This window comes from Gavialis gangeticus, unplaced genomic scaffold (assembly GCF_001723915.1).
Source record: "Gavialis gangeticus isolate Ggan-Ray unplaced genomic scaffold, GavGan_comp1, whole genome shotgun sequence".
Classification (NCBI taxonomy): domain Eukaryota; kingdom Metazoa; phylum Chordata; order Crocodylia; family Gavialidae; genus Gavialis; species Gavialis gangeticus.
Window position 1 is genome coordinate 25,518,653 of NW_017729002.1, and position 13,736 is coordinate 25,532,388.

The 13,736-nt window shown below is 41.2% G+C and overlaps 1 protein-coding gene across 1 annotated transcript in view; it reads right to left on the reverse strand.

Annotated features, from left to right (window-relative positions):
• Positions 1-434: 434 nt before the first annotated feature.
• The window catches only part of DNAH3 (dynein axonemal heavy chain 3), a 149,958-nt gene continuing 136,656 nt past the window's right edge, over positions 435-13,736 (reverse strand). Inside the window, exons 56-62 of the mRNA XM_019507713.1 lie at positions 11,610-11,726; positions 10,304-10,458; positions 9,083-9,250; positions 8,537-8,679; positions 7,754-7,958; positions 3,703-3,840; positions 435-3,093 (exon numbers count right to left, since the gene is read on the reverse strand). Coding sequence (XP_019363258.1) covers positions 2,740-3,093; positions 3,703-3,840; positions 7,754-7,958; positions 8,537-8,679; positions 9,083-9,250; positions 10,304-10,458; positions 11,610-11,726 — 1,280 coding nt within the window. The 3' untranslated portion in view covers positions 435-2,739. The remainder of the gene's footprint in view (positions 3,094-3,702; positions 3,841-7,753; positions 7,959-8,536; positions 8,680-9,082; positions 9,251-10,303; positions 10,459-11,609; positions 11,727-13,736) is intronic.

Sequence of the window (13,736 nt, forward strand, 5' to 3'; positions counted from 1 at the left end):
ATGAACTAAGTCACAGCCCATAAAACATTAGGAAGCAGCATTTCAAAATACCACCAAAAAATCCCCCCAACAGAAAATTTCACTATCTCAGAGCCAGTATGGGGAGAAACCCAGAGGAAAGTGGTCACATGGTTCTTCAGTACCATAGTAATTGAACCAAATTAACTCTGCCATTTAAAGGGGGTATAGTATGTGAACCTCTAAAAGTGTATACATGGCTGCTTCACATACTGCACCCCCTCCTGTCTGTTCAAAGAGAGGCCTCCACGGACAAATCCAGAAGTAAACAAAGTTAGATTGTATTTAAAATATCAATAGCAGCAAGGAACCACTCACAAGAAACAGCAGTATGCAAATACTATTGCATGTAGGAAAGAAGTCTGTTATTACCATGTGAGTAACAAAGATATATATTAAATATTTCACACATTAACTCTAACCAAGAACCTTTAGAGAACAACACTTATGCCAATTAAGCCAGAAATCAGAACTGGATACGTGGGTCCAGTTTCCCTTATGGCATTTATTTATTACAATCATCAATGTTGTTTTATGGAAATTAGCTGTACACAAAAGCTGAGGATTGGTCATGTTATTTCTGATGTCAAAAATCAGTTAAAAGTGGGCCAGTTAAGAGTGACCCAAACTGATGACCTGACCCTGTCTGTAGCATTTAATCCTAATAATTATATACAAGTCATTAAAACTAGTTTAATTACAACCTAATTTCTTTAGATATACACTAGTTTACACACAAGATTTCAATTAAATTTAACTATATGAAAAATACAAATATGCTATGTTATTCTATTATTAAGACCAAAGGACAAAGACTGATACAGATGCTAAATTCCTTAAATGACCCTGTTTTTAGTCATTTTTAATTCAAACTAATTAACCAATTTGCTTATTAATCTTTTAAAAATCCATTCTGCCTTCAAACTGTTTTGTAAGTTTGGGGAGCTGCTTCTGTACTTTTCATAGACACCAAAGAGGGTGAATTGGTGGCTTAAGCTCAAAATGTAACTCAAACTGAATGATGGCAAAAGATAACTCAAAGTGAATGATGGCATCATGAGGAAGTAATAATGAATAATGTAATATTGAACCAAAATAACTTCATACCTGCATTAAACCATTCTGCATTTAGTACCAATGTTCCTAGCTGCATAAAATATTACTGTGTAATAAACAATAATGCACTAAATGCCTGCATACTATATATATGATGTAGCAAATATCTGTATGTAATTATATTTCAGCAATTACCTCTGGGTATTATTATTTAGAATACTATACTCATTATTGTAAGACTGCTGACTTTTGTGTAAGTGGTAACACACATAAAATATGTATGCATGCATATGCAATTTATAAATATCTTATAAAATACAAGCAAACAATAGAACACTGAGGGCATAACTTTCTGCCAGAGGATCTCAGCACAGTGAAAAAATTCCTGTGATAAAGAATTATATGACTTAATTAGTTGAACCAGTAACATCTAATGATTGCAGCTGAAGTCTAGGAGTTTGGAATAGCTGAATTATAGCTGCAACTCCAGCTATGACTCACTGCATGGCCTCAAGCAATTAATTTATGTGCCATGAGTTGAACAGCCAAAAAATTGAGACCCCAATAGTGGATGCTTTTGAAAATGTTCACCTTGATCTCTGCACTTCATTTTTCTTGTGTATGAAATGAGCCTAATAATCCTTCTCTCCCTCACCAGGGTGTTGTGGGGATTTTGTTACATGACTGCACAGCTCTTTGAAGATGTTCACTACTATTTTATGTTTAATTAATATTTGCAAGGCACTTTGAGCTCATCAGATGAAAGGCCATAAACAAGCACAAAATATTATCAGGTGGGTATTAATCCAACATGTGAGAGGGCAGGGTGAGGAGATAAGGCTGGCAGGGAAGGGAGGAGTTAAGTTTCTCTCTCTCGGCCATGCAGTAGTGTTAAGAGAAAAGGAGAACAAGGTAACATGAGAAAATGCAGTAAATGATCAGCTTTAAACAAGCAAGTGCATGCTCTTGAGATTATGGTAGTTTTACAAAACCATGTAATTGGGTGGTACACGAGGCTTTGATGGAAATTCTGGAGCACATCTTCAACTGATGAAAGTCATCAAAGCAATGCCATGAAGCTATGATAGTGTACCTACTCACCTGTGGATTTGCCCCCTGTGCTTAGAGACAGATAGTACCTGAGCCTCTTCTCTCCCTACCCTTCACGTTCCTGGGGTATATAAAACTGTGGACTTAGGGAGGCAAATAAGGCATGGGGAGACCGTGCAGCGCTGGGCAGATCCAGGAAGGCCTATCTGCATGAATAATGCATGACAGCATCAATGTCCTTTTCAGCTTAAGCAGCCACCTAGGCCCTGAGCCTAGGAAATGGAAAAAAAAAACTGCTGAGCACATGGCATGAGTGTTTCCATCTTTCAGTATTTCACAGGATCCGCATGGGATGGTCAGTACAGCAGTTCCCTCTCTGGGAATTCTGCCCACTTTGATCAACAGTAAGATGACACCCAAGTCTTTGAAACTGAGTTGTATTTGGATTGTTTTTTAATCAGTCCCCCACTCCTGTAAGTTGAAAAGTAAAAGAAAAATAGAACAGACAGCCTTTAACATCAGTGGCAAATGCTGCAGTAAAAGAAGAAATGCAGCCACCAGAGAGTAAGCATGTCTTTTAATTACAGAATTTTGGTGTTGTGACTTGCATACATTTTAATCATCTAACTGACAAAGGGCTGCCACACCTCGATTTATCCAGTGTTTCTGGGGCTTATCTGAAGGAAGCTCTATTGAGAGAACATAGTTAGTTGAGTGCCCTGTAGTAGACAAGACACCTCTTCTTGCACTTGTTTTGTAAACAGGGCACAAATAAACATTGTCATGGAGAAATCTGGAACTTTCTCCAGGTTTCAGCCAAATTATGGGCAAAGAATCATAAAGGATTTTGGGAAATGATTCTCCAATCTGCATGGTTTCTCTGTTCCATCGTGCACCTTCCAAGAAAAGTCCTTTCACGTATGCCCCATCTTCTGGCATTTTTTCCATGGTGTGTTCTTCTTTTGTCACCTGAAAGCATTAAATAACTGGATTCAGTCTCATTTTAGATCTAGAAAGTGTTTACTCCCCAAAGCGAGTAAACTGTGATTCTGAAGTGTTCAGAGAGCAGATTACGGTCCTCAGTCTAAACCTACTGAAGTCAGTGAGAGATTTTCCTTTGGTTTTAGTGGTCTTAGGATCAAGCCCAGATGGTTTCTGCTGCCCCTTCTGCAGTACTTAAGGACAGAAAGTCTCTCCTCTCTTCATACTAATGAGACCTTTGCTTACGTATTAGTAAGTTTCCTATCGCTTCATTAGCGCTTGGATAGCGCACACAGAGGATGAAATTCACCCTTTTGTGCTGATGGCCAGCACAAGGCATGCACATTAGTCATGTCAGTCAATAGGTCTTGGTAAATGGTATGTCAGTGATCGTCCCTCTCCTGTACCAAAGGAAAACCTACCCAGAGGCAACAGAAGCAGTTCATGACGTTCAACCTCTAATGTTGCCAGATTAAATAATCTTGCAACCAAATCTGGGAGGCCCGTGGTAAAAGGGAACATCAGTTTGGTTTTGTTTGCTTAATTTAATACATGTAAATTATTTGCATAAATTATATTCCTCTGTGTTTTTTTTACCTCAAATTCAAATCCAATATAATCAATTGGGATGGTGTATTTCCTAGCATAGTTCTGTGAAACACCAGTCAGGAAGGACTGAGTAAAGTAGAATCCTGATATCCAGAATACACTGGGTGGTCCCTTGTTGATCCACTCCTGAATTGGGTAAAGAAGAACAGCAGCATTTTATTAGGAAAAGCAGTATCTATCTCAGTACAAAGCAGAAAAGGGATCCTGTGCCCATCTCCCACTCTGCTGCAACAAGAAATAGGGATCTTTAATTTAACCCATAAAGTCTAGCCAGGACAAGCACATCCCATGCTATTGCCTAGCTGCAGCTCCTTGGAGCCATTAGGAAGCAAGAATAAATTAGGGTAGCTCATAGTCAACCCTAGTCCAATCTAGGGCAGTGGCCCTGCTCAAATGGATCTTTCAGAAACTTACTTGTCCTACCCTTTCCCTTTCCTCCCTATGTGCTGTGGGCATATAGCACATTCCACCTTTGCTGAGCCATATAATTTTTTGAAGTTACCTACTCAACAGTGCTTTAAAACTAAGCTTGCCGGGGGATGGGCAGACAACCATTGGTTCAAGACCACTAAATAACAACTGCAGAATTAGTAAGTCATGCAGCACAAGGGACACAAGTGAATTCCCAGTGGGTCTGACTTCTACCCCAGCCAAGGGATGGGACTCTTCTAGGAGGGCTGGGAAGCCAAGGAACTCTGATGGCAGACTTACTTGCCTATATACAAATGCCAGGAGCCTGGGGAACAAACAGGAGGAACTGGCCCTCCTGCTAAATAAAAATGAATATGACCTCATAGGAATAACGGAGACCTAGTGGGACTATGACTGGACCACAGGTATAGATGGCTATCCCTTGTACAGGAAGGACTGTGTTGCTAAAAAGGGCAGGGTGTAGCTCTCTATGTGAAGGAGCAATGCACTTCCCTACAAGTGGAGTTTGGCACCCAAGAAGGAAGACTCAAGACTCTTTGGGTCAGATTATGGGGAGAACGTGGTGAAGGGGACATACTGCTAGGAGTCTGCTACAAACCTCCTAACCAACAGGAAGATTTTGACCATGCTTTCGCAAGGGAACTGGTAGAGGCTGCACGTACTCGAAGCATGGTTGTCATGGGTGATTCCAACTACCCTGATGTCACCTGGGAAGAGCACTCTGCCAAATCTGATCGGTCATGTAGCTTTCTCACCTGCAATGACAAACTCTACTTGTCTCAAGAAGTCTACAGGCCAACAAGAGGTAAGGTGTTCCTGGATCTGGTACTGGCCGAAAGGGATGATCTAGTGAGCAACCTGAGAACTGAAGGGAAGTTGGAAGACAGTGATCATGAGTTGATCACTTTCTCTATTCATTGCAAAGCTTGCAAATCAGTCAGCAATGCACAAATCCTCGATTTTAGGAAAACTGACTTTTATAAGCTCAGGAGGCTGGCTGCTGAGGCCCTGAGAAACCGGGATCAAACAGAGAGGGGAGTCCACAATGATTGGTTGCTCCTTAAAGACACGATCCTTAAAGCACAAGGGAAGTCCATTCCAGCCCATAAGTAAGGCAGCAAAAGGGATGGGCGACCCCTGTGGCTCAATATGGAACTCATGGACCTCCTATATCAGAAAAGAGAAGCCTACAAACGTTGGAAGTTAGGTAAGATCACCAAAGAGAATTATTCAGCAGTGGTCCGCACCTGTAGGGAACAAACTAGGAAAGCCAAGGATGAAACTGAACTCAAATTGGCTACAGGAATCAAGGACAATAAAGAGTCCTTTTTCAAATACGTGGGTAGTCTGAAGAAAAACAAGGGCAATGCTGGACTCTTGCTAAACCAAACCAGGCAGCTGACAACCAACATCCAGGAAAAAGCTAATCTCTTTAATGATTACTTTGTGCTGGTCTTCCCCCAGCCCAAGGGGATCACCCTGCCAAACACGATGCAGGATTGCCAGGGTACGGGCAAACACACACCCATCACTGGTGAAGATCTCGTGAAAGAGCACCTTGAGAGGCTGGACAAATCAGCTGGCCCGGATGGAATGCACCCAACAGTGCTAAAAGAACTGGCGCACATCATAGCACAGCCAATGGCGAGGATATTTGAGAACTCATGAGGTTGGGTGAGATTTCTGAGGATTAGAAGAGGGCCAATGTGGTGCCCGTCTTCAAAAAGGGGAGGAAAGAGGACCCAGGGAACTACTGGCCAATCAGTTTGACCCCAATCCCTGGAAAGATATTGGAAAAAAATCAAAGAAACCATTAACAACAGGCTAATGGAATGCAACATTCTGAAAGACAGCCAACATGGCTTCACTGCAGGCAGGTCTTGTCTGACGCATCACTTGGGCAAAGGAGAAGAGGTTGATATAATCTATTTAGACTTCAAAAAAAGCCTTTGACTTGGTCTCCCATGAAGTCACCATGGTTAAACTGGGGAACTACAGCCTCGACAACTTCACAGTCCAATGGCTTGGAAACTGGCTCCACGGTCGAACCCAGAGAGTGATGGTCAATGGAACCATGTCAGCACAGTGCACGGTGACCAGGGGCATCCCCCAGGGCTCCATACTTGGACCCGTACTCTTTAACATATTTATAAATAATCTGGATTCAGGTGTCAGAAGTGGATTGGGTGAATTGGCTCATGACACCAAACTATGGGGAAGTGTGATCACAGTACGAGATAGGCTGAACAAGGTTGCAAGGTGGGCGAATCAAAACCTGATGACATTCAACACTGAGAAATGCAAGGTGCTCCACCTTTGGGGAAAAAAAATCCACATCATACCTGTAGGCTCGGCAATGCTATACTCACTAGCTCCACGACCAAAAGGGACTTGGGGGTCATGACTGACTACAAGATAAACATGAGCCACCAATGTGATGCCGCAGCTGGCAAAGCAAATAAAACCCTGGCTTGCATCTATTGATGCATCTCAAGCAAGACCCAGGAAGTCATCCTCTTGCTGTACTTGGCCTTAGTGAGGCCGCAGCTGGAGTACTGCGTCCAGTTTTGAGCTCCACACCTTAGGAAGGATATGGAGAAGCTTAAGAGAGTCCAGAGGACAGCCATGTGGAAGAGAACAAGTCTTATAAGGAAAGGCTGAGAGGCATGGGACTCTTCAGCCTGGAAAAGCGAAGGCTCAGGGGGCACTTGGTGGCAGCCTACAAGTATATAAGGGATGTGCACCAGAAAATGGAAGAACATCTGTTCACCAGGACACCCCAAGGGAAGACAAGGTCTAGGGGTCACAAACTCTGGGAAGACCATTTGGGGGTGGACATAAGAAAAAACTTCTTTACCGTCCAAGTCCCCAGAGTCTGGAATAGACTCCCCCCAGAAGTGGTACAAGCACCTACTCTGGACACCTTTAAAACCCACTTGGATACCAGTCTTGCTGGTATCATTTGACCCCAGCAGATTTTCTGCCCCTTGGGGATGGGGCTGGACCCAGTGATCTTGCAAGGTCCCTTCTAGCCCTAAAGTCTATGAAATCTATAGAGTAATTTAAAGAATACACTAGGAGAGCAAGGGCAAAGGGCAATAATGGAAAGGGCAATATTGGAATTCTATTGGATAAATCAAAAAATCCATGGATCACAAAGTCTGTCACTTTCCATTAAATGCTACCTGTGTTTCGAGTACTGGACTCTTATCAGTTCTATGTCTGTTCTGTACTAGAAGACTTCTAAAAGGGGTCTTGCATTCTGATGTAGCATGGACCACTCAAGCAGTCTTCAGCACAGCACCACACAGCTGAGCATGATGTAAAAAAATTATTGCAGATAAGCTTTCAATAAAAATCCAGAAGTTCTGATCTGTGGCAGTGGAAGAGGGATCAGATTCTGAACCCCCACCTCACCTTTCTGAGCATTTACTTGCAAAGGTAGCTCTCATGGGATTATTCATGTGAGTGACTCCTCATGAATGTATGCAAGGAGTTCACAATCTTGATCTATACAGGTGTTATAAACCAACCATAATTGAAACAATTCTTCCTGTTTGGCTTTTGCAGATAGGTTTTTGCAGTGTCAACCCCAGTGCTAGCCTACCTGGAAGAAGGCCAAACGTGCAAGAAGATCAGACATGTAGCTGCCTAGTGGCTTTAGAGAGGGATAAGATTTGGCTGCCCACATGGTTGGTACTTTGCCTACAAGCATGCTGCTGAAAACATCCTCCAGTTCAGATGACATCAACACTTGGCCTTTGATGGCTCTGCCTAAATTGACAAGGCTACTTCGAACAACTTCTGTCAGCCTATGGGTGAAGGAGAGATTGTTAATTTATCACTTACTCAGTATCTGGGCAATGGAAAGTCTCGCATTGACTGTTATGGGGAGTAGGTCAAAGCCATGGAGAATATGGTGCAAAATTTCTCCTTGATCTGTAATTACCAAAATTATTGTTTGGCTTTTTAAAATTGCTAGTAACACTTACAATAGACAAATAAATGAATTAATAAGAGCTTTAAGCTTTAAGTTCCAGTCAAAATATTCTAACTTGCTGTGAATATAGGAGACTGAACAACTCAAAGGAAAACTAGCTTTTGTGATAGTTCAATTCTGATCCAGGCTAGCAGCGACTGAAAGTTGGTACATATCATATAATTCTGGTGAGCTGTCAGAGTCCCACGAAGTAGTCTGTGGCCACCTTTAAATATTTTTATGTAGAATCACCAGAAGCAGAATCTAATCTGTTCTCAAAAGGCTTTTGCATGAAGAGTTTTATTACAAAATGTTTGCAGTTGATTCTAAAGCTTGTGATCTGCTGCTGATTATGTGCACAAACATTTTGGCATCTTTCAGTATTATTGTTAAAAAAATCATTGGTCCTACCTGTTGAACCTAATCAGTTCTTGCCTAAGAACTGTGTTCATGGATTCCTTATAAAGCACAGGGTATTTCTTCATTACCTCTTCCAGGTTGAAGTCATTTGGTAATTTGGATAGAATGTCTCGTGCCAAGTCTTCAACAGTTTCCTGAAATCAAGAGTTGGCAGATAATGAGGAATTTTTAAAATTATTTCTTTGGCTGATTTTTAAAAGCAAACTCCCCACCCCTGATTTGCTGTACAGCTTTTGCTTTCATATACAGTCGAACAGTTAATGTTGTCCTCATTATAGGAGAACCAGGTTGCTCTGACTGATCTAAGGCCATGCCAGGAGAGCATGGAAGGTGTGAAGCAGGAGCTACTCAGAACATCCATCATCAGGTGGAGCTGCAGAACATAGTGAAAAACTGATCACATCCATATCAACTCCCATCCCTAAAGTAGTCAAGAGATGAGAAATATCAGACTCCTTCCAGCCCTAAGTGATGATGTGAGAGGATATCCTGAAAATGCCTTCCTAACTGTAAACAAATCTTCTTCCCCTCCATTACCTGTGGGGACTTGCCACCTCCCCCTGCTTCTCTAGGCAGAGTCAACAAAACTCCACTGAAAAGCTGGTTGGTCTCTTGGTTGTCCTTAGTGATGTCTGCATTCTCATGAAGCCCAAACACTTCAGGATGTGTTGTAATTGGTAACGTTCTTATGTATTCAATGTAAGACTGCAAAGAAAACATTTCGTTATTGAAAGCATGCATTTAATGGGATATTTTTAATCTATCAGTAAGTGCAGCCCAGCTTTGATAAAACATGGTGAAAATGATGTAATACAGTGAAATGCAAGACAGCCAGTCATGCTCAAACACGTGTTCCCCACTTAAAAAAGAAGTGTCTTATCCATCCACATAAAGAAATATAAAAGTTTTGAAGATTTCAGACTCATTTAGATCCTGATCATGTAGCCCTCCTGCAAATAGAGAGCTCACATAATCTTCTTACATTAGCTAATGAACTCCCAGGCCTCTGAGATGATGTTGTTAATACCAGAAGCCAGGTGGAATACTTTCAAATACTAAGAACGAGACTTGGGCAAGCCACACCATTCAAACATTTTTATGAATACTGACTTTGTGCAGGTTTATGTTTGCCTGAACCCACAAATATATTCCAGCATCTGGAAAGGCCACCTCACCCCACACTGCAAAGCCAGAGAGGAAAGCTTCACATAAGGGTTCTGATAGGAGAACTGTCAAGAGTCCTCCCCACAACTAATAGCAAGCTGTTTTGTAGCTAGGCAGCTGGTAGGAGGATTCCTAGCTATATTACTCGTGAGATTTGACCTTGGAGGTAGATGGGTAGAAGGTTTGAGCCCCTGGCTCTGGATAGTCATGCACACACCCACCACTCACTTCTTTGAAGGGAAAAGGGTCTGGCAGGGCTGTTAGAGGGGGCATGGTGTTTCAGCAGCCTAACTTCTTTCAGCTTTCCAGAACCAGAGCAGTCCAGCAGTACAAAACCTACACAGGAGCAGCAGGATTACAGTAACACGACCTGAAATAATGCAAGCCCATCATGTCTCACACACCATAGTATTCGAGCTTTAAGTCCCAATTCTATGAATCCAAACACATTCTGACATTGTTTAGGATCTTTCAATTTTCTGTTTCTGAGGGAATTGGAGACAGCCTTCACACAGCACATCGATCTCCAGAGTATGCATACAAACTTCTTCTCAGTGATTTATCAGAAAATATTTCTGTTCTTCATTTCTTTACCTGGTATGGCCCATGGATTGGTATGTAGTACTCCTCCCCAGGTGAAAGTTGGTATTTGTCCTGTTCTATATCCTTAGTATAGACAATGGAAAGGAGTGACAAGAGAAGACGCCGGTCTTTGTCATCTGTTACTCTCCCACCATAGTTACATTCCCCTGAGAAATTACACAGAAAAAAAAAGAGTGAAAAATTGAAAGGCCATTTATAACAACATAACAAAAAAATTACTTCCATCAAAGAAATACTTGGGTAAGTTAAGGGACTATGATAGGAAGTAAAATCCAGATCTTTAAAGGTATTTAAGCATTTACTCCTATCGCTCAATGGGAGCTAGGCACCTAAATACCTCTGAGGGTGTGGGCCTAACTAACTAGTCCTGTGGTCTCTTGAACATGAAAAGCACTTATAGCTGGTCTGGAAAACTGCTTTCCATACAAAGATGAACCATGCCATGCCTCAAGCCTCCTCTTAACTAAAACTCATCTTTGGGCCTCTTTTAGCAGTCTTCATTTGACCAGTTAAATTCCAAAAGTCTCTCTCTGAGCCCTCCTACAGAGCTTCTTGCCTTTGTTTAGGGTTTCAGTCACATAAATTCAAACTATAGGGCTTAAATATAGAGGCACAAAGAATCACACTGCAAAAGGACCTGGGAAGAGTAGAATAAACGGGAGTTGCAGGCAATAAAGGGAGATTTGATCTTACACCACAGAAGAGGAAATAAAAAGCATAGACTTAAAATACAGGGGGCAGAGACAAGCAGCCACACATACTATACTAGAGATGTTTATCTTCATCTTTTCTCTTTAGTTTTCACATAACTAAACATAATACTTGTATTTGCTTCTGCTTCAGGGAAAGCAGACATCATCGTTCAGAGGCTGAGAAGGGATGTTCCCATGAACAGATCTCTGTCTATAGGATGAGGTCCATCTAAGTGACTAACTGTATGGAAATATTTCATCTGCCTTTTACAAAGCACAGATTGGCCCCAGATACTTTATAACTGATGAAGATTATCATATGGCCTCTCTTGCTGGAAAAGTCAGCATTTGACCTACTGATTAGCCAAAGTAATTTCAAGGCCACTGATATTTATGCTTTTCAAATAGGAAACAAAACTTGAAAGTTCTGCTGGACCACTAGAAACTTTCTAGCTACACAAACTAAGACAGCAGTTCATTTAATCAAATCTTATATATTGGGTGATAACCGTCTGGGAGGGCCTAGCAAGGCAAAAAAGATACCCGCATGGAATCTAATCACATGTTGTCAGTTTTACAGATGTTACATAGACCAACTCTTATACCTGTTAGGTATGTCAGAGCTTCAAATGGGATTTCTTCATATTCATTCAGAAACATCTGGATCTGTCGCATACTGATTCTAAGATCAGATTCATTAAACTCATATGGAATATTCCAGCCTGCTCAGTTCAGAAAAGAGATAGATGTGTCAGTAGTGCATTGCACATAAAAATTATGTAAGTGGCATTGCAGTTATTTTAGAAGAAGAGTCTCCTACTGGTAGGTAACTACCCAGATGAAGCCTCGTTATTCTATTTGTTGCCCACATAGAAAATAAGTATCAATAATAATATCCCAATCTGACATTTTATACTTTCCTACCATACCCTATGTAATTAAATATGTAAGCATAGGGCCTGTCATTGTGGTATTGCTCACAACTGAACAGCTGTATTGAAATCATCTTGGCAGCATGAGCAGAGGAGTTTTGACTGACTGATTTCAATTTTTAACAACATACACAACGTGCCCATCTGTTTCACTGTGTGTCAGTGACATTCAAAACAACCAGCAATGAACCCCAGAAAACTAGTCAAATGACCCCCAACACGACCCTAGAGGCAGGCTTTCTCCTTCCTCTCTTTCTCCATAGTCACCTTCTGGATTTAAAGAATACTTTTACAAATAACTTTCTCTGCGATCAGCTTTTTTTTAAACTTTTTTTTTTTTAACCTTTCAACCACAAATAGTCACCTTCTAGCAATCTGACTGATACCAGTTTAAATGAGCATAGTGGCTGCAATTAAACAAATTCTCACAAGAGTCACTATTCATCACATAATGGAATCAAAGATATGGAAATTTCCCATCCAAAAATACACAGAAATATCACAGTAACTTAAATACCATATGAGGTGACTCTTGGCAGATGCTGACTTTTTAATGGTGATCATTGTCATGCATTTTGAATAACTGATCTGAATAAAACATGGACCTTATGTCACTGTTAAGCAAGCTACTCCTAAAAAAAACTACACCCACTTGCTCTTCTAGGAAATATTTCTCTTAATTTTACTTCACGTATTCTGCACAGTGCTGACAGCCACAAAATTCTCAACCAAATATCAGGAATATCATGCATGGGAAGGTGGGTGCATAGATTTTGCACACAGAACAAATTCTTGTGATGAGTTAGCAATTCGATGTACATGTCAAATGCAGCCTTGTTGTATAAATGAGAAGCACTCCATGTAACAGAAAGGTCTACATAAATTCTACATATCAAAATGGCATACTTGTAACTGCACAGTTTTATTTATATATTTTATAGAAATACTAGAATTCCAGACCATTTTCTAAATATATGTTGTTCTAATGACTATGCATTAATTTACAAAAAATGTAACACAAATCAAATTCTTATGTTTGTTGTTCTTTCAGAAGTTTTCATTTCATGGCCAATGAATTACAGCTGAACAATTTCAAGTGCCATTCCAAGCTACCATATGTACTGGGTTGCTTACCAAAAAAAGAATGGTAATGAAAAAGACAAATGATTTAAAATGAACATGTGCATAGAAAATTTTTGGCCAAATAAGTTAATAACTGGACGGATGGGGGGTGTTGCTAATGTATAATTATACTTTGCAAAGTGACACTTGGCACCAGTCTTTCTAATCTTAACTCAGCAATAATTCCCATCAACTTCATTAGTAGTTCTGCCTGAGTGAGAATCTTGGCAGTCAGTCCTCAAAAGCTCAAACACCTTTGAAATGTTGCTTCACTGTGTTCTGTGCAATGCGGCCATACATAATAAAGATATCCATCATCGTGCAGAAAAATCGAATTCCTGCAACACTGCTAGGGGTAGTGTTTCTGACTGGAGGCTGAAATAGGGTACATACAAACATTCAGGGAGGTTAGGGAAAGGTTAGATCAAGTTAAAAGTGGCCACCCAATCTAAGGTAAGTTGGTATGGTGAGGGGCTAGCGGGAGGGTCTCTCTGGAAATGTGGGGGCAAGCAGGCTCTGGGGGGGGATTGGGAGGGCAACCAGGGTCCATGAGGGGGATTGAGGCAGCAAGTGGGATCCTCGATGGGGATACGGGGGGCAAGCAGGATCCCTCCCCCATATCCACAGGGGGATTGGTGGGGTCCAAGAGGGTTTGGCAGGACTGGGGGGGCTAGTGAT